A 25,594-nucleotide genomic window follows, 5' to 3' on the forward strand; every position below is an offset into this window, starting at 1 on the left:
ACAAGCTGTGTTCCCCAGGGTTCAGTGTCTGAGACAGTCTTGTTGAATATCTTTATCAATGATCTGGATGAGGGGACTGATGCACCCTCAGTAAGTTTGCAGAAAACACCAAATGGGGCGGTAGTGTCGATCTGCTTGAGGGTAGGAAGGCTCTGCAGAGGGATCTGCACAGGCTGGATCAATGGGCCAAGGTGAATTGTCTGAGGTTCAACAAGGCCAAGTGCCGAGTCCTGCATTTGGGTCACAACAACCCCATGCAACACTACAGCCCTGGGGAGGAGTAGCTGGAAAGCTGCCCAGCAGAAAAGGACCTTGGGGTGCTGTTTGACAACTGGCTGAACAGGAGCCAGCAGTGTGCCCAGGTGGCCAAGGCCAACAGCATCCTGGCTTGTGTCAGGAATAGTGAGGCCAGCAGGAGCAGAAAAGTGATCGTGCCCCTGTACTCGGCACTGGTGAGGCCACACCTCAAGTACTGTGTTCAGTTTTGGGCCCCTCAGTACAGGAAAGACATGGAGTGTGTCCAGAGAAGGGCAGCAAAGCTGGTGAAGGGTCTGGAGAGCAGGTCTTATGAGGAGCGGCTGAGGGAACTTGAGTTGTTTAGTCTGGAGAGGAGGAGGCTGAGGGGAGACCTTATCGCTCTCTACAACTATCTGAAAGGAGGTTGTAGTGAAGTGGGTGTTGGTCTCTTCTCCCAAGTAACTAGAGATATGATGAGAGGAAATGGCCTCAAGCTGTGTCAGGGGAGCTTTATATTGGATATTAGGAAAGATTTCTTCACCAAAAGGGTTGTCAAGCATTGGAACAGAATGCCCAGGGAAGTGTTTGAGTCACCATCTCTGGAGGTCTTTAAAAGATGTGTTGATGTGATGCTTAGGGATATGGTTTAGTGGTGGATTTGGCAGTGTTAGGTTTATGGCTGGACTTGATGATCTGAGAGATCTTTTCCAACCTAAATGATTCTATGGTTCTATGATTCTAATCTCTGTGGCCACAAGGGAGGCTGCGGGGCAGTGGGATACATCACGCCTCTCACATAGCTATCACTTCTGAAGTTCACATGTTAGTCACAGGGTGCCTCTGCAAGCAGACTTGACCAACTGTCAGTGATTTGTCCTGGTTGTAGTAGATGTCTTGGTGAGATGAGGCAGGTTTTGCACGGGACTCCTCTGAGAGCTTTCTTCTCCCAAGACGGTCTCCCCGTTGTGTTCAGCTTTGCAATGGGAGGATCTGGGCTTATTTTAACTATTTTCTTCTCTCACTTAACAGCACTTAAATGCTAGTTTGAAGAGGAGCGCACAAAGCTTTTCAGCACTCAGACCCCCAGCTGAATCTCTTTACCTTCCCCTAATTTAGTTAGAGTGCTTCTGAAAGGTCCTTAGCTGACACGGAAACTGAAATCCTGTCATTAGCAAGGTATCGTTGGTTACAGAGCAAGCTTTCACACTAGCTCTTGCCTTAGCCCCAGTCTGGAGGGAGCACTTCAAAGCCCTCTCAGTAGTACCCACTGAAACGCATTGGCAAACTGCAGTGAGACATGTCTGTCGCTACGAAAGGGCTAACGGAGTTTCTCTGGGTGCTGTGCAAAAGGCTGCCCTAGCTGGTAGGAGAGCTTTGTCAGTAGAGGAGGCACAGTCACGAGCTGGATTTACTGGTGTGGGTCCAATGAGTGCCAATAAAATCTAGAACTACACTGTTAGGTATTTCTGTATGAAAGGAGCTGTACAGCAAGTTGTACCTGCCATGTATAATGTGATATAATGAATTTAAAAGGTCAACATTGCAGTCCACTAGTGTTAAAAATAAAACTCCAGAAAGGTGAATTTCTCTGCTTAGAAAGTTGTAAAGTCTCCCTGTGTAGCTGAATCATGAGATAATAGATTTTAAATGAACCCGTAGCTTCTGATAGCCTCCGCCCCACATTATAGTTCAGACCAGTGGATGCAGCTAAAGCCAAAGCTAAAGGAATTGACACTTCGGTTTCAGGCTGTGTTTGTATAAGCAGGCAGCTGCCTGAGTATGCTGAAGTGTGAGGAATGGGAACAGAAAACGGCAAAAGCAAGTGGAAATCTCTAAGATATACCACTGGATACACTGGACTGCAGTTCAGCCTTTTGTTATAGGCATCATTTGTATTTATACTGTCAACACCAGGTGGATGAATGAAGGTACAATAAATTATATGTACAATTTGAATTTTTCAGTGTGTGCTCGAGAAATGATTCTGTTTCTCCAGCAAAAAAAAGATTATTTTCTTCTGCTGTTTCAGGGATTAGGTAAATCCCATGAGTGATGACAACAGACATAACTGGGGCTTGCAGAGATACAGAAGGGAAAATATACTTGACACTTGTGAGAAGTGAACTCTGAGCTGGCAGTGCAGTTAGACAGCAAGCTTCATTTCACAGTGCTGAAATATTGCCTTCTCATTCTCCTACCTTGAATCATGAAACCCCACATTCTTCTAATGGTTCTTTCAGAGGGAGAAGCGAAATGATTCATCTAAAGAACCAGAATTGCTCAAACCACATCTGTTTTATTTATCTAGACCAAACTAGAACCTCTGCCCAAGTTCAAATTGTTCAGGATAAAATACTCAGAGTGTTCCCGGGCTGATTTTCTTCTCTTGCTCTGTTTTGTTCCCGTCCTTCTTCTGATGGCCTGCTTTAAAACTCATGTAGCTACTTCTTTTGTCAGAAATCACACCTCGCTGGGTGCTCCCAGGTGTGGAGGAGAGGCTCAGAAGATGAAATCCATGGTGGTTTGTTGATGCAAGGAAAGGAGGTTGCTGCTGCAAAGAAGTCTTGAGCAGCTATATAAGCAGGAGAGCGGAAACTAAGACTGGTGGCATGGGCAGAGGAGGAAGAATTCGCATTGTCTTGTATGAAGTAGTGGTGTCAGGGACACAAGAGAGGGGAGGTGAAGTGAAAAGAAGATGAGGAACCTCCAAGCTTCAGGCCCCATTTAGAGAAGGGTTAGAGATGAGGATGAAGTTAATGAAAGAGCTTCAGTGCTTAAGTGCTTGGATAATTCAAAGGCTCTTAGCTCAAGATTGAACTTCTGGTGGAGGAGGCTGACTTTAGTGTAGAGTACTTTGAGGCTGCCTGGCTGATATCCTACACACTTTGGAGTGCAGAAGCCAAGGACTAAGAAATGTGTCGCGTTCAGACACCTTTTCATCTTTCTCTTTTTTAGTTCTGTTAATGCAGGAAAAGTATCTTGAGTGATTTTTGTTTTCTAGTCAGCAAATCCTATGTGCTGTCATGTAGCAGTAAAAGAAGCAATAATCAGCCATACTTCACTGTTCACTCACGGATGAGCTGCAGTACGTAATGTTCACTTGTAGCCCTCACACTTACAAACAGCTGGTTCCCCAGAAACTGTGTGTTTTCTTGTCTGCTAGGTACTTAGGTGCTCTTCAGTACATCCGCTTACAGAGAAATTCAAGAAGGGATCGAGGAGTTAACCCTGGGCTTCTGCAGTACAGTCAGAGGAGGAGTTAGGGGCACAGCAACAGGTGTTGGTTTGGGGTCTTTTACATGCTTTTGCTAAGTGCATCTGAACTGCAGACCTTTAGCTAAATGTTGGCTTTACATTAATACCCCTTTTTGAAACTCTTTGTCTGATCTGTCATTTGTATCGTGGTTTGTGGCAGTGACCATAGAATATCTGGATTTGGTTTTTTTATGTGAAGAGAAATAGTGACTTGGAAGCTACCTAGAGAAGAGGCAGTTGATGTTCCTTCAGGGAAGACTTGTGCTCTCCATGATAACAGAAGATGGAGGGTTGTGAGGTCTGATCTGCATCACCGGATGAAGATGGGCAGTGTGGATGCTCTTGGGGCCTGTTGGCCAGGTCTGTGGCTGAGGGTTTACTCTGGGGTGTATGGTTTTCATTCTATAACCAAAAACACTAATTTGAAATAATTGCAGTGCTTTGTATTTCTATGTTGCTTTTATGGACTTGCTCAGAGTGACCTGCCATCCAGTATTTTTTCGCACAGGGCAGAATGAGATAAGAGGGAGAGATGCCGACTGCTTTCACACTGGTGCTCAGCTTCCGCTTTGGGAAATGTAACACCTCTCCCCTGTCCTTAATGCCCAGCCTGGCTCACTGCATTAAACTCTTCACAGTAAACAGAGCTGACTTTCAAGGCCTGCTTTTTGGAATAGTCATAAAGCAGCTCTCTTGTAGCTTGCTGGGGAAAAAAAAATGCAGTGAAAGTCATTCTGATGACAGCTAGAGGGAATAAATAACGTTCTTTGCAAACTTACATGTAAAGACTAAGAAAAACAAATGCAAGAGCTGTGCAAGGGAAGGGATTTGTTATTTGATGCTTGAATGGTACATGCCTGTAGGAAGTCTTCTGTTGACAGATACAGGGGTCAAACAGAGATTTCCATTACCAATTGCTCCTAACACTGGTTGTGTGATGCTTCCCCTATTCTTCCCTTCCCTTCCCTTCTCTTCCCTTCCCTTCCCTTCCCTTCCCTTCCCTTCCCTTCCCTTCCCTTCCCTTCCCTTCCCTTCCCTTCCCTTCCCTTCCCTTCCCTTCCCTTCCCTTCCCTTCCCTTCCCTTCCCTTCCCTTCCCTTCCCTTCCCTTCCCTTCCCTTCCCTTCCCTTCCCTTCCCTTTCCTTCCCTTCCCTTCCCTTCCCTTCCCTTCCCTTCCCTTCCCTTCCCTTCCCTTCCCTTCCCTTCCCTTCCCTTCCCTTCCCTTCCCTTTCTCCTTTTTGTCTGGATTAAGCTGTGCAACATATGTGGTATGTGCAAAGAAAGGGTAGGGGCCTTGCAACAACACAAGTTGAGTTGGTCCTGCCACAATTCCTTTTTTCCCCCTAAATAATAAAACTAATTAATTAGTCTGTTGCTCTGGGGAAGTACTCTGCTCTGCTGCTTGCTGGTTGCACTGACTTACAAGGGTTGCTCTCAATTCCACAGTCTCCATAGCTGGCATCCGCCCCCACTGCAGCTCCCGAGCCCTCCGTGCTTTTGGGGAGGTTGTTGCAAAGGTGCGTGTACACCCGGCTGTGTGAAAAACTAATGCCCTTCTCAGAGCAGGAAGGATGTTAGATTACCCTTTTTCTTCCAGCCCCCGGTGGCTGATGTGGACATGTTCTTTGCATGCATGGCACTGGCTATTTGCCAGGTTTAGTGTAATTTTTTTTTTTTGAATGAGTGAGTGAATGAATGAATGAATGAATGAATACCTGATTAAGTTAATGAAGCTGAGCCAATGGTGGGAGGGAGCAACTTGGCTGCTGCCTGCTCTAAGAGATCTGGCAGCATATTAGACTTGCATAACGCTTTACAGCTCCATGCTGTGCTCCATATGAGCCACAGGAGAGGGCTGCAATAATTACTCGGCTTTCCGATTGAAACCAGCTGCAGGTAGCTAGTCATCCTTTTGTCCATTTCACTGGTGTCGGGGAGTCACTTGTCTCTGCGCCGTGGATTTCCAGTGGCAGATGGGTAAGATGCTTTCACAAAAGTGGTTGCAGCGGTGAGAAAGCATGTTCATGGCTCAGTGGCTTTTACAAAAGATCCATTCGGATTTCCAAGCTGTGATTCACTGGACCCACATGTCCAAAGGAGAAATTTTTTTAGTTCTTGAGTTCAAAACTCCTATATAAATAATCTTTATAGGAGCTGTGTGATTTTTATTTTCTCATTCCTTCTTCAGTTGGCTGGGAGAAGGGGATCAAAAGGTTTTCTTCTGTTTTTTTAAGAAAAGTAATTTTTAAACCCTTCCAGTCCTTTCTGATTGCTGTTTAAAGCGAGTTCTTTCTGGCAGTCCTGGATGGTACATACCTTTGTTTCTCACATACTTAAATTAAGAGTACTGGCACTGCCTGTTAGCACACCGCCTTCATTTGTCAACGTTCCCTGCTTGAGAGCAACTCTGATGATTTGCATTCTTAGTTGGAACGGGTGGGTTTTTTAATTGCAACTGGAGCCTGTGACTGCGAAGCCTGCTATGTTGTTATAAACCTGCATTATTTCTATTTCTTTTAAATGTTTTCTGTGTTGCCTTGTCAGATAGGACAGTCGGGGCAATCTCACCCTCACTGCACTGGCCTCATTCAAGTGACACCGGTGATGGGTTTGGCTCTCCATGCCCGTTTATCTGCCTGCTGCGCTCCCCATGGAGCAGCAGAGAGGCTCCCTAAAAAGCTGAGTCAGGAGGAGTAACTAGTTACTTGTTTTTGTGGGCTGCGGGGCCAGGACAGGCATTTTATGGGGAGAGGAGGTGCAGAAGAGTTGGTCTTTTCATACGTGCATTCATACGTGTGCTGACTCCTACGAGGTTGCCTGTGTTGAGATTGCCAGTTTGAGGGCCTGTGCAGGATGGGTGGGCAGTGCTGCAGGGCACACCCAAACGTAGCTGACCCTGAATGAAGAGGGAAAAAAAAATGAATTAGAGAAAGAGAGACTGGAGAGGTGGCTGGGGTGGGGTGTTGAACTCGCTCTCAGCCTTCTGCAGTGCTGGGGGAGCGTGCTGCATGCCTCAAGGCCGGGGTGAGCTGCTGGCATTTTGGTTTTGTCAGTGGTGATGGTCATTCAGCAAGGCACTGAGCGTGTGCTGGAGCTATGAGCAAGGACTCTTGCAAAATTGCTTCAAGTTAAAGCTTTGCTGAATGAAGCCTGAGAGAAAGGGAGGTGTTGGAATCCATTTCAAGGGGAATTTAACATCAATTCACGTTTTGCACGTTAGAGATGGACTAATTCTAGTCTTATTTGCTAGCACGTGGAATCTACTAGAGAAGCAGTCTGCAGGGATGACTTCCAAGGAAAGGCATCAAGCGTGCAGCTGACCTTTCCAGATCTGCCCCTAAAGCCATGCTCTCATACTGTCCCCTTATCAGGCAGGCTTAAAGGTACATTCCTCCCCATGAGCGCCTGGGCTTATCTGTAAAATGGCTGCTCCAAGTTGGCTGCTGCTTGCTGGTGTTACTGGCTGGATCTTCAAAGGGGTGAAACACCCCTGGTTTCTGTAATTTTTCATGGGGGTCTTATTCATCTTTCCTGGCAGTGAAGCCAGGTGTCTCTCTAATTTGTGTTGCCGAAGAAGGAGAGAACGTTAGCGAGCATTTGCAGACACATGGAAGGAGACCTGTGTGACATATCTGCGGTGCAAATGTGTTCATACAGGCATGACAGTTTCTGTCACAAGTTAAAAAGAGCGGCGAGTGGGTGTAGCTACGTTTATAGTCACTCGTGAAATTTTCAATGGAAAATTGTGTAGGCAGCTCCCATTGTAGCTGGGCACATTCTAGATAAATGAAAAACATCAACAAAGTCATTTCGGTGTTATACTTTTTTATAGATGAATTCTATTCACTCATTTAAGCTGCAGAATTGCCTCTAGGGAATGGGTGCAAGAGTAAAGGATGTCACTGTGCAATATCAGAAAAGCTGGTCCTGTAAACCCACCGTTTTGCGCTGGCAGCAGTCGGTGTGGTGCAGGAGATAAAAGGTTCGGCACTGCGTCTGGCCCCTTGAGGAGCAGCATAGGTGGGATCCACATTTCCGTCCTGCCGTCAGTGGCGTTGAAAGAGCACTTTAAAATGTGTGTGTTTGCTCCACGGCTTCCCCGCTGCCACCGAAGGCACTGGGTGTGTGAAGGGGGGCACTGCCTTCCCGAGCATCTTGAGCTGGTGGTCCTGGCAAAGCTGCCTCTGAGGCTTCAGGAGCAGAGCTTCAGAGGGGTTTGGCAGATTTCTGTCAGGTCTTAAAGGCTTCAGCACGGTGTGGTGGTAAAACTGTGCTGCTGGAACGTGCTCCAGCATCACTCCTGGATCAGGTCTGCCTGCAGGACCATACACTTTGCAGTTGGCCTGAGCTGAAACCCCAGGCCCAAGCAGCCCCAGGTCTTTCCTTCATGGCTGCAGATAGAGGTGCTGCTTGTAGGGTCAGCTGAAGTGCACTTTCTGCTGTGCAGCTGAGAGAAAAAGCGGTGGGTGCATCAAGTTGTGCACACTCACATGGCTTTGCCCCAGGGCTCAGGCCCTTACTTAGCAGTGAAATCCTTCTTCCCCTTCCTCCGTAGAGGCAGAGGGCTCTAGAGTACAGTGCTTCACCCTCAAAGAAATTTCACTGTAATCAGCATTGTCAGCTCTTGCATTTTTATCACTGGTCTCTAGATAATCTGACACTGTTTCACAAAACTCCGGTTCTTGGTGTCAAATGATGAGATGGGAAATTCTGCTTTTAGCAAAAATAGTATGCTTCTGGTCTTGTGGGTTGCAGGGGAAAGCTAGAGACCTCGAGCCTGAAAGGTCTCACGCGGCAGAAGGGCAAGTTAAAAGAAAAAATAATAAAAAGGCAAATAACCTCCACCATTACCACTTTAAGAAATATATCTGTAAACCAGTATCATGTGTTTTCAGGGGCAAGAAGCAGGGCCTGACTCATGATATTTGGGTGTCCAGGTTTGGCACTGTGAGGCAGGGGAATTTCTGTGCTGCAGAGCAGCCCGTGGGGTGGGCTGGGAGGGCAGCAGGATGGCCAACGCACCCAGCCCTCCGACAGCAGCCCTGCTTGAGGCTCTCGGAGCAAATGCTTCCAGCCTGCCTGGCATCTTGTGCTGCGCTCTGTGGTACCACTTCTCTGAAAAGCATGCTGGAAGAGAAGAGGTCACCTTTGCTAATAACTTTTTTTGTAAAAAAACATGGAACAAATAGTAGGCAGCTGTAAATCTACTCCGGTCACCCATGATGCTCGCAGTCCTACAAGGCTTACATGTAACTGCATCGCTATACATGTGCACAGAAAGGTAGGCTGCACATCCAGAGCATGGCACAACTTTTACAGATGCTGGAAATATGGGCATCTTTCCTGTTGCAGAACCAGGTGATGGCACCCAGATGAAATTATGGCAGAAACCTGCAAACTTCTGGAAGTTAATTCAAATGTCATTACTTCAGCAGTTAGCCTAGCTGAAGTGTAAGCTAGTACTAGCGTAGTATTCCTGTGGAGCTCAACAGCACCCACCACACAGAATAACTATGTGTACCTAACCATAGTGTAACTGTAGTAAAACAGGACTACAGGAGGCACGTGCCCTGCTTAGAGCATGCAGGTCTCCCCTTATCCTCAAAATTCGGCAGCCAAGTAGCAGAAATAGATAGTTAACCAGAGGAGTTGCTTTCTGATAATCTCTTTGTATCCCCTGCATTCATGAATGTCATCGAGTAAATAGCTGTCCTGGAACTGCATCATCTAGCTGTACTTTCAGGAGTGTGTCTTACAGTTTTTTTCCTCCTAAATCTTTCTCTCCCAACACATGGTACCTATATACTTGCATCATAACGTTTGATGGGAATGTCAAGCCACTGGGCATCTGGCATCCAGCGATGCGCTCGCAGAGGTTTGCTCATATCACTTGCGTTTTTATATTGCATGGAGGCAGTCTGATCTGACTGGGGAGAGGAGGGACGTGCAGAATAGCTGCTCGCCCTGCAGAAACCTGTCGCAATTTGCTGTGGCAGATTCCTAGAATTATAATAAGAGCTAACACTGCAGCGGACTATCTGTCTTGCAGATGCAGTGTTGATCAGGAATCCTTTAGTTTTGGGAGGAGAATTTCAAATTTTATTAGAGGTTTTCATGTTTCTTATTAATGGATCTCTGCTCTGCAGTTGGCCCTTCTGGGAAATCTGCCAGAGTACTGTGAAATTGGTTGGATTGGACAATAAACTCCTATAGCTATTGTTGGCATGCGCTGGGCTGCACATGGCAAGGCTAGTGAAATCTGTAGCAGTTACAACCATGAATATGTAGCTAGCAGCGGGCAGGGTGTAGAGCAGGGTGGGGGGGAAGCTGGCGTATAGATCTGAGAGCCAGAATGCAGCTGTGGAGCCCTCTGCAATGTGTCTGTCTTTTAATCTCTCTGAATCTGATCCTGGAAGATGCCGGCCTCCTCGGAGGGGAGGGGAGAGGTGGGATGAAGTGCCCTCCCTTCCCACTGATTTCCAGCGCTGCTGGAATTACCTGCTCATCCTATCATGATGGGATGGGCAGGCAGTTGGAGGCATGAGCATCCGACTGTGCTGCTGCTTCTGCCCAGTAACATCCCAGACATAAAGAGCTGTGTGTCAGGCTCGATTCAAAGGATTTTTTTTTTTTGGTGTACTCTTTGAATATTGCATTGATGTCTACTTGCCAGGCAGGGCACCGGTGTCTGACAGAGGAGAGACACGTTTTTTTTATTGCACGGATAAATGTGAGAAATTACTGGTCATACATGGAGCCAGAAGGTGAAAGTTAAAAAGTCATAATAATCTGTGTCTTATTAGGGTTTGGGATGAAAGGAGCCTTTTGACAATAAGCAACGGATTTGAATTTAATATCCCTTAGGTTGGAGGCTGAGGACTGCCCCCCTTGGGTGGCTGCTCCATGCAGTAAGGCGAACGAGTGGGTGGTCCCAGCTCTTGCTCCTGGTGGCAAATGTCGGTGTGAGTTTGTTAGCAGCTTCAGAGAGGCACTAGGGAGGATGAGGGACCAGGTTTTTGAAGGTGTTTTAGAGGCTAAAAATGACGTTAGCTACATCATGGGAGTGCAAAAAGTCCCTGATTTCTGAAAGCAGTGAAAGTCCTACTATTTGTATAGCCAGGTGCTGCAGTGATTTGTGAATCCAGCCAACTTCTCTGCACCCCAAGACTCAGTCCTGGGTGGTGGGACACAGCGTACGATTATGGTGTGGACAGAAGCTTGTGTTGCTGCTTTTAACTTTGCTGCAGTGAAATCCGGATAAATAAAGGAGGTCAGCCCCTCAAGCTATAAGCCAGTATCCTCTCATGAGTTTTAAATTTATTAGATGAAGTAAATAGAAAAATACTGTTTTGGGAGACATAGGGAGGTTTAAAGTGCCTTGCAGAGAGACGATGGAGTTTTGCATGAAAAAAATGCACATCCTGAGCTCCAGTGAGCAATCCCTTTGGGACCAGAGCGATCCCAGATGGTGACTCCTCCAAGTGATTATTTTTCTGCCTTAAGCCTTTCCAGGAATTTGAGTGTGGGCAGGCTGCCAGCGGACACTGGCTGTCCAGACATTTTAGCTATGTTCCATGTGTACTCGCTGCCAGAGATACCAAAGTCCAGCTGCTGTCCCTGATCTCTTTGTCCCCTTTACCTTCCCAGCCATAATTACAAAGGCGTGCACACACGCACACACTTGTGTGACACACACGCATACAAAGAGGGAGCAAAATATCACCTGGTGTTTGCTGCTTTTTTGCATACCTCGCAAATTGTGATCGACAGCTCTGAAGTTAAAGAGAAAAGAAATCTCGAGAGTCAGAAAATTACTTGTATCAAAAAAAAAGCATACACATAGCAAACCATGCGCTACACGTCAGAAGGCAGGCGTTCACCTTTCTAGGACAGCCAGCAAAAAACAGTTTAACCAGGTCTTGTACTTCTTGCCTTTGAGACACACTGTTTGGGTTGTCTCCCTTTTATTGCTTCCCAAGCAAAATCAGTCCTGTCTTATCTTTGCTGTTGCTGGAACTTGAATTATGCTGAAAAGTTACCATTTTGCTTTTAAGTCTTGAAGTAGAAGTAGGCTGTTTTATGCTGCACATTTGCATTTCTGCAAATCCAGTCCTGTGTCTGTTAGAGTTCAAAGACTCACCATGAAGTACTTGGGCTTGGAAAAGTGGGGCAGCCTTCACCGCTCTACGGCTGTCTCATCCCTTGTCTCCACTAAGCTGTTCATTCCTCCTATGCTCTCCAGGGGATTTTGGGCAGCCCTTTTGTCACCGGTGATGATGCAGTCAGACATGTGAAAGATTTACACACACACACACAAAACCCAAAAGATTTAGTATTTGGTATTTTTGAAGAATGTTAGCTTTGACTTTGGAGGCTACTCAAAACTCAGTGATTCAATGCTATTTAGCAGAACAAAACCTTTGCTTCAGTTCCTGTAGAGTGAACCTTCACCAGGTTTCGTACAGCTTCATAGTCATACTTTTGATGCAGAGAAGCTGAACCCAGATGTTTTGGAACAACTGGTTTGGGGGAGTCTGGTTTGACCATCACAGCGAAAGAGACTGGCCCTATTTGGTCCCATGTACAAGCTGCTGGCTCTGTTGCAGGCAGAGGGGCCAGCCCTTTGCTCCCAGCTTTTCCCCATGGGAGTGTATTTAAATTCTGGGTTTGCAGCTCACATCCATCTCCACAAGAGATTGAAGGACGGTCCCAGCCCAGCATTAGCTCCCCATGGCAAGGGGAGCGGGACGAGCGCTCCGTGTCAAGGGCGTCCCCCCATGGCGTCCCCAGGCAGCCACCTCGGCCAGGAGCTGCTGACTTACCTGCCAAAACCAACTGCCCAGCGCTGAGGCTACAGTGAGCTAAAGTTAACGAAGGATGACTGCGCAAATGTGAGCTCGGCGATTTTATTTTTAGTTGAACTTAAAAATAAAAATCTGTAAGTCATGTGTAATATAATAATTTTAGCTGTTGCCAAGACACACTGAGCAACTGTTAGGAGGAGGAGGAAGACCTGTGCTGATATAGCGGGGACCCTGTCTCCTGGCTGCCCTCGTCCTGCCATGGTTGCAGCGCCGAGGCGGTGGTGCCGGCAGGTCGGGGCAGGTCAGAGTAGTGGTGCTGAGCCACCGCTTGGCAGGTCCCGCTGCCCCTGAGGCGCCATGCTCAAGACATCTCTGGCCCTTGCTCTTTTGAAGCGGCCCTGAGTCCTTTTGTCCTCTCTTTCTCCTCAAAGCCAGGGAATCCACCTTGAAACAGTGCTTTACCACCACCCCCCACCCCTGGCTCTGTGGCTGTTGGTGTTTCATTACTGTTTATCAATATTTAAACAATGGAATAATTAACTTAAGACTGATTATATCAAACCATTAGAAGGTTTGGACTTTTCCTGCAGTCTTACAGCAGCTTGGAGGACCCTAAACATAAACAGTGCTTCTAAAGATAGGTTTAATCTTAGTCTAGTGTGTCTTCAAAGTACTGCATATGCATCTAAACATCAGGCTTATTGTTCATTAGAAGTGAGGCAGCAGGGAAAGAAATCCCCCAAAGGAATATTACTTGCCATGAGTATCATGACTGCTGCTCAGCATTCAGTTTAAAGTGGGATATATCCTGTTTCCATCTTCCTTCACATCCACTCTTAATTCTTTCTCTTTCCATTTTTCTTTCATATAATGCATGCTTTTCTTGTTGGGACGCCAGTTGTGCAAGGTACACAGTTTCTCAGCACCCATTCTTGCATAGCTTTTTTTAATGGCCAGAAATGCAGATGACAAGCCGGGGCTGGGGAAGAGTTTCACCTTCCATAAAGTTTATTATGGGATAAGGCAAGGCGGGTTTCAGGAAGGTAGGGAGAGACTGTCAGCTCCTTTTGCCTTTTTTTCAAAGCATGATGTGATTTAGTTACAGTATTTTCCTTAGCAAATAATGAAAGTTAGGAAGACAATTGACTTTGTTGCCTTTGGGTGGCTGAAGTCACCAACTTAAGTGATGCAGAGCACAGAAAGCAACTGTTTTGCTTAAATAGCAAAATTAGCCCAATATAAAATCTTGAGCTTTTACAGTGGTGGGGGCTCCTGGTTTGGATCAGGAAACCCAAATGTGCTTTTCCAAGGTGTCCTAGCGAGGTGTCCCCAGGGCTGAGTTTGCTCAGGGTTTGGATGCAAGGCCGTGGCCACAAGTGCCGTACCTGAGCCTCGCTGGTCTGGCAGTCACTAAGAAACAGGGGAATCAGATCCTGACGGAGAGGGAGGTGGTGCCATGGTGCCAGCGCCTGGCTCTGTCTGACCTGCGTGTGGTGGGAGGCATCTCCCAGCACAGAGCCCTGCCCGGGCACCTGGGCGTGAGGTGTCAGTAGCAGAGGGAGTTCAAAGCACTGGGGAAAAAAAACCACCACACATTAAGAACCTGGCTTAGAGCCATCTCTGGCTCTGTGCTGCTGTTGTAAACAGATCGCGTGGCTGAGGTTTGTTGCCAGACTCGTAGATGAAGGGCACATGTGCCTGTAAGGAGCCATGGTGTTGGACGGTGGGGGATGGGGACAGGGGCAGCTGCTGCCTCCACAGTCCAGCCCAGTGTGGTGTGAAGTCACCCTGTGGGTGATGCTGGGGTTCAAGGGTTCATGAGTGACTGGCCACCTTCCCTCTGCACCGCTAAAAGCTTGTTGCTAACATAAATATTTTGTGCGTGCATGTTCCTTGGGGCTCCCTGCCACGCTCCCATGCTTTTTAGGGCACAGCAGCGTGAAGGCAACATCGTTGTTGCAGGGGAAGGAGAGTAAATTGGGCGCCTTAGAGACATGGAGTGTTTTCGGAGAGGAAGGAGAAAGTGAGCCTTGGGAAATAATTGACCACTGCTAAATGTGGCAAGTTATGGCCAGAGAGTTTCCATCTGCATAAAGTTTTAATAGTGTTTGTGATGCATTAGCAGATGTGCCCAGGATTTTCGCTACTGTTCACAGCACAGCTGTCAACTGCTCCTTGACATGAAAGCAGCAATGCCTGACCAGTTTTGGTTTTTCCAGAGGTTTTTGTTTTACTTGCTTGCTGTTTTGGGGTGTCTGCTCATTTGTTCTCATTTCCCAGTACTGATGGTGTGACTTCCCCCTCCCTTGCCTACCCTCTCGTTGCAGAATCCAGAGGAGCCATCAGAGAACCGTGCTCACGGGGAGATGATTCCTCATGAAGTCACTGGATCCCTTGCAGAAATCAAATGTGACTTTCCGTTTATCAGACTGAAATCAGAGCCAGCCAGACAGTGAAGCAAGCACAGTGGAGGGGGGACGGCGAAAGATGAAATCCAACCAAGAGCGGAGCAATGAATGCCTGCCACCTAAGAAGCGAGAAATCCCTGCCACCAGCCTGCCTTCAGAGGTGAAGCCAGTCCTGCCAAACGAAAACCACCGTGCGGATAACCTAGCATGGCTCCCCAGCACACCCGGCGGCCAGGGTGGCCTGGGGGGCCGGCACCGGCCCGGGGGGACATCATCAGTGGAGACAGGCTTGCAGCAGGGTTTGCACAAGTCGCTGTCTGCAGGGCTGGACTATTCCCCGCCAAGCGCACCCAGGTCCGTTCCAGCCTCCACCACTCTTCCCACGGTGTACTCGCCCGCCCTCTCCCAGTCAGGGACCCCTGTTTCCCCTGTGCAGTACACGCACCTGCAGCACACCTTCCAGTTCGTCGGGCCCCAGTACAGCGGATCGTACACCGGATTCATCCCCTCGCAGCTGATATCCCCAACGGCCAATTCTGCGACTGGCGCCGTGGCAGCAGCCACCGCCGTTGCAACCACTCCATCCCAGCGCTCCCAGCTGGAGGCTTATTCCACTTTGCTGGCCAGCATGAGCGGCTTAAGCCAGCAGGGGCACAAAGTTGAGCCGCACCTGGTCAGGACGCCTGGACTGATTGCCGCTGGGTCTCCTCCACCCACCCAGCAGAACCAGTACGTCCACATTTCCAGCTCTTCCCAGAGCACTGTCAGAAATGTCTCTCCTCCAACCATACCGGTCCCCCTGCACCCCCATCAGACAGTGATCCCGCACACCCTCACCCTCGGCCCTTCCTCCCAAGTGGTGGTGCAGTACACCGACTCGGGGGGCCACTTCATCACCAGGGATCCCCCCAAGAAGCCCGAGAGCAGCCGGTTGCAGGCGATGCAGGCCAAGGAGGTACTGAACGGTGAGATAGAGAAGAGCCGGAGGTATGGCATTTCGCCCTCTGCCGACATGGGTCTAGTCAAAGCAGGCAATAAACCAGCTCCCCATCATTACGAGACAAGGCACGTGGTGGTCCACTCGAGCCCCGCCGAGTACGGCCCGCGGGATTCCTCAGGTGTCCGAGCGTCCGTCATGGTGGTCCCCAACAGCAGCACGCCCACGGCAGACATGGAGGTGCAGCAAGCCACCAACCGTGAGACCTCTCCCTCAGCCCTCAACGACAAGGGAAGCTTGCACTTAGGAAAGCCAACCCACCGGTCCTACGCCTTGTCTCCACAGCAGGCGCTGGGCCACGAAGGGGTGAAGGCAGTGGCCACGCTGTCCCCTCATACTGTCATTCAGACCACCCACAGCGCCTCCGAGCAACTCCCCGTCGGGCTGCCGGCGACGGCCTTCTACGCCGGGACCCAGCCACCGGTGATAGGCTACCTGAGCGGTCAGCAGCAAGCCATCGGATATCCTGGCAGCCTGCCGCAGCACCTGGTGATCCCTGGCACCCAGTCCCTGCTGATACCGGTCGGCGGCACAGATGTCGAGCCGTCAGGTGTCGCGCCTGCGATCGTCACGTCGTCTCCCCAGTTTGCAGCAGTGCCTCACACGTTCGTCACCACCGCCGTCCCCAAAAGTGAGAACTTCAGCGCGGAGCCCCTCACCACCCAGCCCGCCTACCAGGCCACCATGGTGCAGGCACAGATCCACCTGCCTGTGGTGCAGTCCATCGCTTCCCCTGCCGCCGCGCCTCCCACACTGCCCCCCTACTTCATGAAGGGGTCGATCATTCAGCTGGCCAACGGGGAGCTGAAGAAAGTAGAGGACTTGAAAACAGAAGACTTCATACAGAGTGCAGAAATTAGCAATGACCTGAAAATAGACTCCAGCACTGTGGAGAGGATTGAAGACAGCCATAGCCCAGGCATTGCTGTGATACAGTTTGCGGTTGGCGAGCATCGAGCACAGGTAATGGCAACGCATGGTGGGGCGCAAGGGGTGGGCTGGGGCACATGCTGTGTTCCATGAATGCAGCTTTCCTCAGCACGTCTCAGTTGCTGTGGGTCTGCGCGGGGTTGGTTCTTCATCGTTCACATCCATCCGTGAGACCAACTCTGGTCCAAAAATCATCCCACCCGCTGTCCCAGGGGAGCCATCGGGGTCACACCAATGATAAGTGTAGTCTCTTGGATATAAAATGGGTCTTTTTTATAGCTGGAGAACCCACGGGAAGAATTACATGATCTTCATGTTTTTTGATCAAAATATAATATATAAAATGGTGTAAGCAGTACGAGAGGATACATTTTGCATTTTGATAGGTATTTTTTATCTTCCACGCCAGAAAGCTTAGGTTAGATTCAGCTCAAATCCTGCTCTTGAGAGATAGGTAGGGCACAAGGCAGTGAATTTCCATGGCTTGAAAACTTGGAGACGCCTGGGAATGGCTCCATCACATACGTAAGTTACTGAAATGCACTACAGAGTTTTACTGAGGCTTCGGTTGCAGGTGGTTTAAACACTGCACGGCTCACATAAACTCAAGGGAAATTTGGAAAGAAAAAACATCTAGGTGGCTGGGCAGGCTGTGCTTCTGTCATTTGTTTCTCGTTGGTTCACAATATAGGAATAAACCCTGTAACTTTCCAAAGGTATTTTTAGGTTGAGAATGAGTACATATTGATCATAAAGCGTTACCCTGATGCTGCCCATTTTCTGAGTAATTTAGATTCTGCTGTGTTGAGGCTGGAGCAGTTCGGATATACTGGAAAGCATTTTGCTTCCTCGAACTAGTAATTTTAAATAATCTTGTTGCAAATCTCTTTGGTGTGGTTTAAGTGCTGCAAATTGCAGCATCTGCAACCCTGATGCTGCACTCTCAGCGTTGGAGAACCAAAAGGAGAGGGAAAGAGGAGCTGGACATGGACACATGTAGTAAAACACTTCAGGCTGACAGTTTGGAGAAGAAAAACAATCACTGACGGTACCAAGGAGCAGATTACACAAAACATTTCTTACAGTCACAGCAGTCTGTGGCCCATCCTTCCCCAATTGCTCACACATGGTAAATCGCTACATTTGACATGTCCCCTTTCTCATGTCAAACGTGCAGATTCCCTGTGTCGTTTTTGTTCATGTATGTGCGTGCACCTGCACAGCTAATAGAAGTTGGGCCTCTGGTGCTTTCAGTATAAAGACGTGATATTAGTCCCCACCCCTCAACTGCATTTTGGTGCATCTCAGGCTTCGTGATTAGAAGAACCGTCCTTGGATCAGGACCAGCTACTATAATTTGCCCCGGTGCCTTGAATAATGAGATTTCAGAAGTAGCAATCTCCCATCTGCAATTTTCATCTTGCTCTCATTTCTCTCCCTGCAGCCAGGCCACCGGTCTCTGCACCAGCAGAAGAGGTACAAATTAGCAGGTAGCATTTGTGTCATGTCTCATTCGCAGATCTGTCAAGGCAGGCAAAGTGTTGTAGTCCTGGGCACAGAAGAACGCCTTTGTAGGAGGTGGAGTGCCATCCTCTGGCAGAAAGCAAGGCGGGTCTGAGGCTGTAAAAATCCGGAGCCAGGCACACGGGTCTCACCAAGCAAAGTGTCACCTTACGGAGAAGCCTATCAGGAGCAGGCTGACATCATCGAAGCCGAAATACTCCCCAGCTGTGTTTCCCACCGGGGATGCTTCCAGAATGGAGGGCGAGTCACGTAGAGATATGATTAGAAACGGGGGTTTAATTTAGGTTTCCTGCAGATTCCAGGACTTGGGTCTCTTCCCAGATCAGCTGTGTCCCTGCATAGTGGGGACAGCTCTGCTGGTTTTCCCTTGCCTGGGTTGAGAGAGAGAGAGAGACAGATCATTTCTACGTGCTTGAAGTCTCCGGTGACCTCACCCTCAGCCCGACATGGCTATAGGAAAGCATTTAGCCTTATTAGCAGGCATGCGGCAGTCATTACTCGTTAGAAAACTGCCTGTGTGAAGAGGGCTTAGCCTTCTCATTGGAAGAACAGTATTTAGTTGCGTGACTTTGAGCAGAGGCACTGTGGTGCTGCTGCACTTAAATATATCTTGACTCTGGAGTACAGTGGGGATATATCTGCGTGTGTAGCACAGCTTCACAAAGTATTTTATTACAATTAAGATTCTGTTGCATACATACTTTTGGAAGGAGGGAGCTTTTCAAATGGTATTATCAAGGGAGCGTGAGTTGTAAAGAGTAAGTGTTCTACAAAAATAGCGTTGTTATCATTAGCTTTGCTTTACTTACGTACTCCTCCCAGGGATCTCTGGGAAGTCATTATAATATTGATGAATTTGTATTTTCAGACTCTGTGCAAACATTAGCTAATTTTCTCACCAGTTGAGGGACAGAGGTAGGAGATAACTTTTAGCTGAGCGTATACAACTGCAATGTAAGCAGGAAGGCACCGCGCAGCTGCTGTTGTATCGTATCACTGCAAGCTCACGGCTGCCCCTCCCCAGCACGGCACGTAGGCAGAAAGAGGTCACCCTCCCTCCTTTCCCTGTCTTCTAGTCACCTGGCAAATCCAACCCTCTTCCAGGTATAGAAACCTAGCGAGAAATTAATGCACCTAAAGCTACATGCCTTTTCAGTGAAATAACTGGTCCTAGCCTTGGAGGGATGCTAGGTTGCCGTTTCACAGCTTCCTGCTCTGGGTTAGGAAGAAGTCAAGTGAGTATCAACTGGACCAGAACCCAAAGTCCAGCTGTTATTGCTCCGCATTCAAGCTGCCTAAAAGAAAAGACCTATGGATCTGCATCTCTTTGCAATTCCACGTATTATTCTTGTAATAACACTTTCATCATTATTACCTGTCCTTTCTTTCGCTGCCAGGAGCAAGGGAAGGCAGTAATTCAACTCCACTGATGTTAAGGTCAAAGCACACAGGAGGTGCAAAATAAGTTCTCTGAAACGCTTGCTTTCATCCCTGTGCTTTCGTTCCTAATTATTCCTAAAGTATAGCTTAAAAAGAAAAGATTAAAATAACAGTTCTTAATTTTCCTTTTTTTTTAAAAAAAAACAGAATCATAGACACTAGAGACAGAAAAGTCCTGTTAGAGCATCTAGTTTAGTTCAGTACATATTTTTTTAGACCATCGTCTAGTCCAGTTTTCCTCTTACAACTCTGCACGCAGAAATACCAGTTACTTTTTCTTTTACTCCACGCTCACCTTTTCCTTATCTTTCGCACCGTGACAGACTCAGAAGGAGAGATGTTGACTCAGTTGGCTGCTGCAGATGGAGATCTCTCCCAGCCTTCCCCTCACGTGATCTCCATGTCTGTGTCCCCTGGTCACAGGGGCAGTAAGTCCTTGTTCCTCCGAGTGATGGGGCAGCTGTGGTCTGTCTTCAGATGCATGTTACTGAATTCTGAGAGTGCAGCAGATAAGAGCTCATGTGATAAACTCCAGTGGCAGCCAGTGGTCTGGTGGATGGAGATGGCTTCTTTTGAGAATTGGTGGGATCCCATGGCCGTGGAGAACAGTAGCCCCTAGCCTTCTAGCTCTGGGTGCGTTTGTTGCAAACACAGTGTAGTGAAGATGGGCTAGATGCAGCCCTGTTGGGATGCCCACCCAGACCATGTGTTGTGCCAGGTAGTCCCCGTGGCATGAGGTGCTGCCTACAGCCTGTAAATCTCTCAAAGGAAATCCACTCTTGTGAAGGCAGGCGTTGCTCGGGGTGGTGGGAACATTAGGAGTCCCAAAATCTCTGAGTAGGGGAGGTCATGTGGGAGCGCGGCACTGCAGAGACTTCTCTCTGTGAGAGGGGAGAGCTGCTGTTCCACAAATCCACCCAGTTGTTTTTTGACCCGAGGAGTCTCTCGGCACCTGCAGCAAGGCCTTCGGTGGAGAGTTCCACCGCTTAATTGCATGTTGCTTCCAGAACCACTTCCTTCTCTTTGTTTCCAGCCTGCCACTCCTAGTTTCAGCACATTTTAATAATACCGGGGAGAAAAACACATAATCGGAAAACGTGTATGTTGACATTTATTAAAATACACTACTAATGTATTAGTAATGTATTTGTAATGTAGTAAAAATACTAATTTATTAAAATACACAAACCACTTTTACTAGGCATCTTTTGCTCTAGTGCTTGTTATGTTGGTTGCAGCAGTGAGCACCAGGACTAAAGTTGCTGTGTTTCTGAATGATGGGAAGGGTATTTTCAGGGCATCAGATCTTCCAGCACCTATCATCTGTGTTCTAGCTCCAGCCAGGGTTTTCCGAGCAGTCTGAATTGCCTGTCTCACCTGCCGAGTTTGGCTGAGAAATAAAATTATAAAGGGTTATAGAATACTGCAGATAGTCAGCAGCTGCACTGAAGAGTTTTGGGTGTTTTCATTAGTCAGTCTTAAAAAACAGAAATATGACTGTAGCTTAGAGTAGAGCCTCAGTGTGCTTGAAGAGAGACTAACATTTTGGTTTCTTGCTTTATCATCTTAGTAGCTGGAAAACAAGTTCCAAATCTCTTTCTCTCCTACAATAATCATGGCAAGATATTGGGGGAGGAAGCTTTTAAAATTAATTTTTTGTGTTTTAATGCAGTGGTCAGAAAAAAAAATACGCAGGGGTGTTTTTACTGAGCTTTTACACTTAAAAGATCTTTGACTACTATTGCTTGTAGAGAATGGTTACCTTAAATCCCAAGTTAGCTGAATCCAGAAGTGACTCGCTAAAACAGGGCTTGAGAATCCCTGAGGGAACCTGCTTCAGATCGATACTGGTACATGCACACCATGGCCAGATCATGGAAATCCTGGCATTTTGCCATCTTTATTATTTGGTGTTATTCATGATCACCACCACCAATTCTGGGATTTGTTTCAGTGATTGACAGTTCAGGCAAGTGTTTTGGATGCCACGTTAAAAAAAAAAAAAGTATAACGTGTGGTGGAAGCATGTTCACATCAAGAGGAACTTGTGTGTCAGTGAGGATGATGCACACAAGCATGTATGATTCCCACAGTTACAAATAGCTTTTGACAAGGATGGGAAAGTAGAAAAAGAAAGAAAAAAAAAAACCTACAGCTGGCAGGAAAGAAGAAAGAGGAGAGACATAGCAATATAAAGGAGAAAGCTATGTCCACCAGATGATCCATGCCTGGAGAGGACCCTGCAGCTCTGTGTAGGCAGCAGTTTCCATTTAAGTCCATGGGAGATACTGGATATCCACCACTTCTCCCAGTCAGACCCCTTACTGAGACGCGTGTCTATGGAATAGGATCCCAAACTCTGGGCAAATATTGCTGCAAATCCTGGCGCTGGAGTGTTTCTATCCAACACCATAGAGGGATGGGACTTCCATGGTTACCTCACCCCACTGTCTCCATCATTCAGAGCATAAACCAGGCCTAGAGTCGTGTCTCTTTCCACTATTGCCAGGTGTGTAGTTGACTCTTGGCAGACAATTCTGGTTGGAAAAGGTCTAATATGACAGAAATTGATGTAGTGGGGGGCATCTTGTGCCTCTAAACTGCTCCTTTTGAAATTCCTTGTACAGCGGCTTACTATGTTGGGCAGGTGGAGTGGCAGGATAATACATGCAGTTGGCCTAGTTGCAGAAGTATGTAGCATATATTTATAGACTTCTAAAGTTTTTTTCCAACAGAATCAACTGTCTCACAAACTGCAGTTGACTGCTAGTGCACGGCATGGGCTTAACCAGCTGGAGGGGCAGTCAACACCCAATGGGAATCTTTGGCTTCCTGGTTCTGGAGCCTCTGCCTCTGAGCTGTGGGACATCCCTGATGAAGCCTTCATGCCCAAAAGGGATGTGGAGCTGGTGGGGTGCGAGGGGAGCTCCCTCAGGCCCTGCTTGCAGGGAGGGTGCCTCTGAGGGCGAGCAGCGCTAGCGGGGAAGCAGCAGGGCTGCTGGGTGCTGTACTGTCATTGAGCCCAACCTCTTCTGTGCACCTTCATCCCAAAGTTCACACATAGTATTATGAGCAAAGGTGTTTGAACACTGGGGCGCAATGTGCATCTCAAACTGCTTCTATTCCTTAATGTTGACGTGTATTTTTAACGATACAAAGCCATGCTTGCTTCGACAGTGTTCCTCACTCCCAAGGGTGAGAGGTGGTTTCACAAGCCTGCTGTGATGTTCCTTTCAAGTGAGTCCATGTTCTCGGAGAGGGAAAGCTCTCCAGGCAGCTGGTATGCTCCGTGCCTGCTGAATGGCTCAGAAACGAGATGAGCACATGTACTCAGGTGTTCGCCTGCCCGTTAGCCCCTACCAAACAGGGGCTACACTGTCAGAGCAGGATCCTGCCCCCCATGCCTGAGAAGAGCTCCAGAGGACACAGGAACCTTAGAAGCAGAGCAGCGGATATCTGACTTTAGCATAAGCCACCCTCTTAGAGTTGCACAACTCATTGGTGTTACACACAGCAAGTTAAAAACACGTGCCAAACCTTTAGAGCATTAGTCAGAATTTCCTGCCCTCGTTGTGGCATCCTGGGGGTGGCTCGGCCCTGTGGGCTGTGAATTGCATGAGCCCACATCAAGTGTTTGAGCCTGCAGATGCAGCACCACGCCATGAGCACAGGACTGCTGACATGTGCAAAGATAAGCAGGTATTTAGGTGCTTTAACATGTTGGGACCTCAGGTCCCGGCATTTGCAAGGTCAAGGAGCAGTGGGCACCTATTGCTGGTCTGCTCTCCTGGCTATGGCAGCTCCCTGTGAGATGGTTAGATAGGATTCATAACCAGATGTGCTTTTAAAGTGGGGTGAAGTGAGGGTCAGTGCAGAAAAGGAGACCCTTTGCAGGAACTGCAAGAGAAGGAGGAGGAGTGATGATCCTCTCCCTGAGGGAGTGCAGGAGGTGAACTCAGCTGCAGAGTGGGAGAGCAGGTGTGAGAAGGGAGGAAACTGGACTGGTTACAGGTCTCCTGGGGGGAGGCAGGTTGAGTCTCGCTGCTTTTACAGCTCCAACTCTGTACATACTCATGGCCTTCCTCTGGAAGTCAGCTTGCCTTCAACCATTTCACGCTGGTAAGTATACGCTTGTTCGGGCACCCGTGGTCACTTAGGAAGTCATGTGTCAGAACTGAGAGCTTCCATTGAGCCATCCTCTGGTTGGAAAGTGTCTTTAGATGTGGATGACAGGCTCTAGGTACCACAGGGGGGTGGCAGGGTATGGAGTTTGGCAGATGCCGAAGCTGTTTTGCCTCTTACACCTCTCTGAGCATCTGGATAAAAGTAAAGCTTGATTGCCACTGAGGTCTTGTGCTAAGAAATGCTGAGCTCAGAGAAACCATTAACACCTGTGTGAAAAGGACAGGCGTGAAGTCTGGTGGTCTACAGCCTGATTTTGCGGAAACTGAACAGCGCTTTTGCAATTTCAGCTCTATCCCTCTCCCCCAGGGCGAGCGCCGCCTGCCACGCACGGGCGCAAGGGCACACGGGTGATCTCACGCTCTCCCCTCTCTCTCCCTCTGTCTCTCTCCCCATTGTCCCCTATCTTTCTGCAGGTCAGCGTGGAAGTCTTGGTAGAATACCCTTTTTTTGTATTTGGACAAGGCTGGTCATCCTGCTGCCCCGAGAGAACCAGCCAACTCTTTGATTTGCCATGCTCCAAACTCTCGGTGGGGGACGTCTGCATATCACTCACACTCAAGAACCTGAAGAATGGCTCTATTAAAAAGGGCCAGCCCATGGACTCAGCTAGTATCTTGCTGAAGCATTCAAAGAATGACAGTCTAGCTGGAAGTAGACACAGGTATGCGGAGCAGGAAAACGGGATTAATCAGGGAAGCGCACAGATGTTAGCTGAGAACGGTGAACTGAAGTTTCCGGACAAAATAGGATTGCCTGCAGCACCTTTGCTCACCAAAACAGAACCCAGCAAGCCCCCGGCAACGAGGAAGAGGAGGTGGTCAGCCCCTGAAACACGAAAACTAGAGAAATCAGAAGAGGAGCCACCTTTGACTCTTCCCAAGCCTTCTTTTATTCCTCAGGAGGTTAAGATTTGCATTGAAGGTCGATCCAACGTAGGAAAGTAAAAGTTGTTTGGGGAAAGGAAATTAGGCTATCCCTTGTCATTTTTATCCAGATTACTGTACTGTAGACTAAATAACCCAGTATTTACATGTTATCATCTTATTTTAGGTTTATGTTATAACCTTGTTGTTATAGTTGCAGCTGGTATTATGCAGGAGACTGGTGCATATGTTTTTCCACAAGTGTTTGTCAGTGACTAGGTTTATCGAGAGCTACGGAAGGGGCAGTATCTGCTTCACACACCCTTAGTGGAAATGAATGTGTTGTCATGGCTCCTGTTTTCTAACACCTCGTGTAGGACAGGGTCCAGCTGTGATTTTGTTTTCTTCTCGTCGTTGTTTTTTCTTTTTGCTTTGGTTTTTTTTGTTTTGTTTTGTTTTTTTTTTTGTTTTGGTTCCTGTTCTAGTTTTTGGGGGGGAGGTGAGGAGAAGGGAACTGTAGCAGAGGTGTATGTCACTCGTGGGGTGCGTGCGTGCGTGCGTGTGTGTGTCTGTACACGCCAGTCCCGAGGAGGGACTGCAGCTCTGGGGTGGGTTGGTGAAGAGGTTTCCTCACCCCAGGTGGATGCTGAGGACACAACTCATGGGTGTTACTGAAAAGGATCGGACAGTCTCTGACGTTTTCAACAACAAGCCAACACTTACTCAAGGCTCTACAGTATATATATATATATATATATTTGTGTGTGTGTATATGTATATATATATTTTTCCCCCCATGGGGTCTGACTGCACTGATTTTTATTCCTAAAGCAACTGCCACACCAACATTTCCTTTCTGCTTGCTAGTGCAGTTCCATAGCCCGGAGTCAGCAGACGGGGAGGCTGTACGGACTCTTGCACCGGTCGCCCTGCAAGGTTTTCCTTCACGGCG

At 48.0% G+C, this 25,594-nt stretch overlaps 1 protein-coding gene across 12 annotated transcripts in view; it reads left to right on the forward strand.

Moving 5' to 3' along the window:
- ATXN1 (ataxin 1) overlaps positions 1-25,594 on the forward strand; it is a 223,412-nt gene extending 197,818 nt beyond the window's left edge. For all 12 annotated transcript variants that reach the window (XM_064443622.1, XM_064443618.1, XM_064443615.1 and 9 more), the window contains 2 exons: positions 14,623-16,663; positions 24,193-25,594. In XM_064443622.1, coding sequence (XP_064299692.1) covers positions 14,783-16,663; positions 24,193-24,723 — 2,412 coding nt within the window. In that variant the 5' untranslated portion in view covers positions 14,623-14,782 and the 3' untranslated portion in view covers positions 24,724-25,594. The remainder of the gene's footprint in view (positions 1-14,622; positions 16,664-24,192) is intronic.

Source organism: Phalacrocorax carbo, chromosome 2 (genome assembly GCF_963921805.1).
Source record: "Phalacrocorax carbo chromosome 2, bPhaCar2.1, whole genome shotgun sequence".
Lineage (NCBI taxonomy): Eukaryota > Metazoa > Chordata > Aves > Suliformes > Phalacrocoracidae > Phalacrocorax > Phalacrocorax carbo.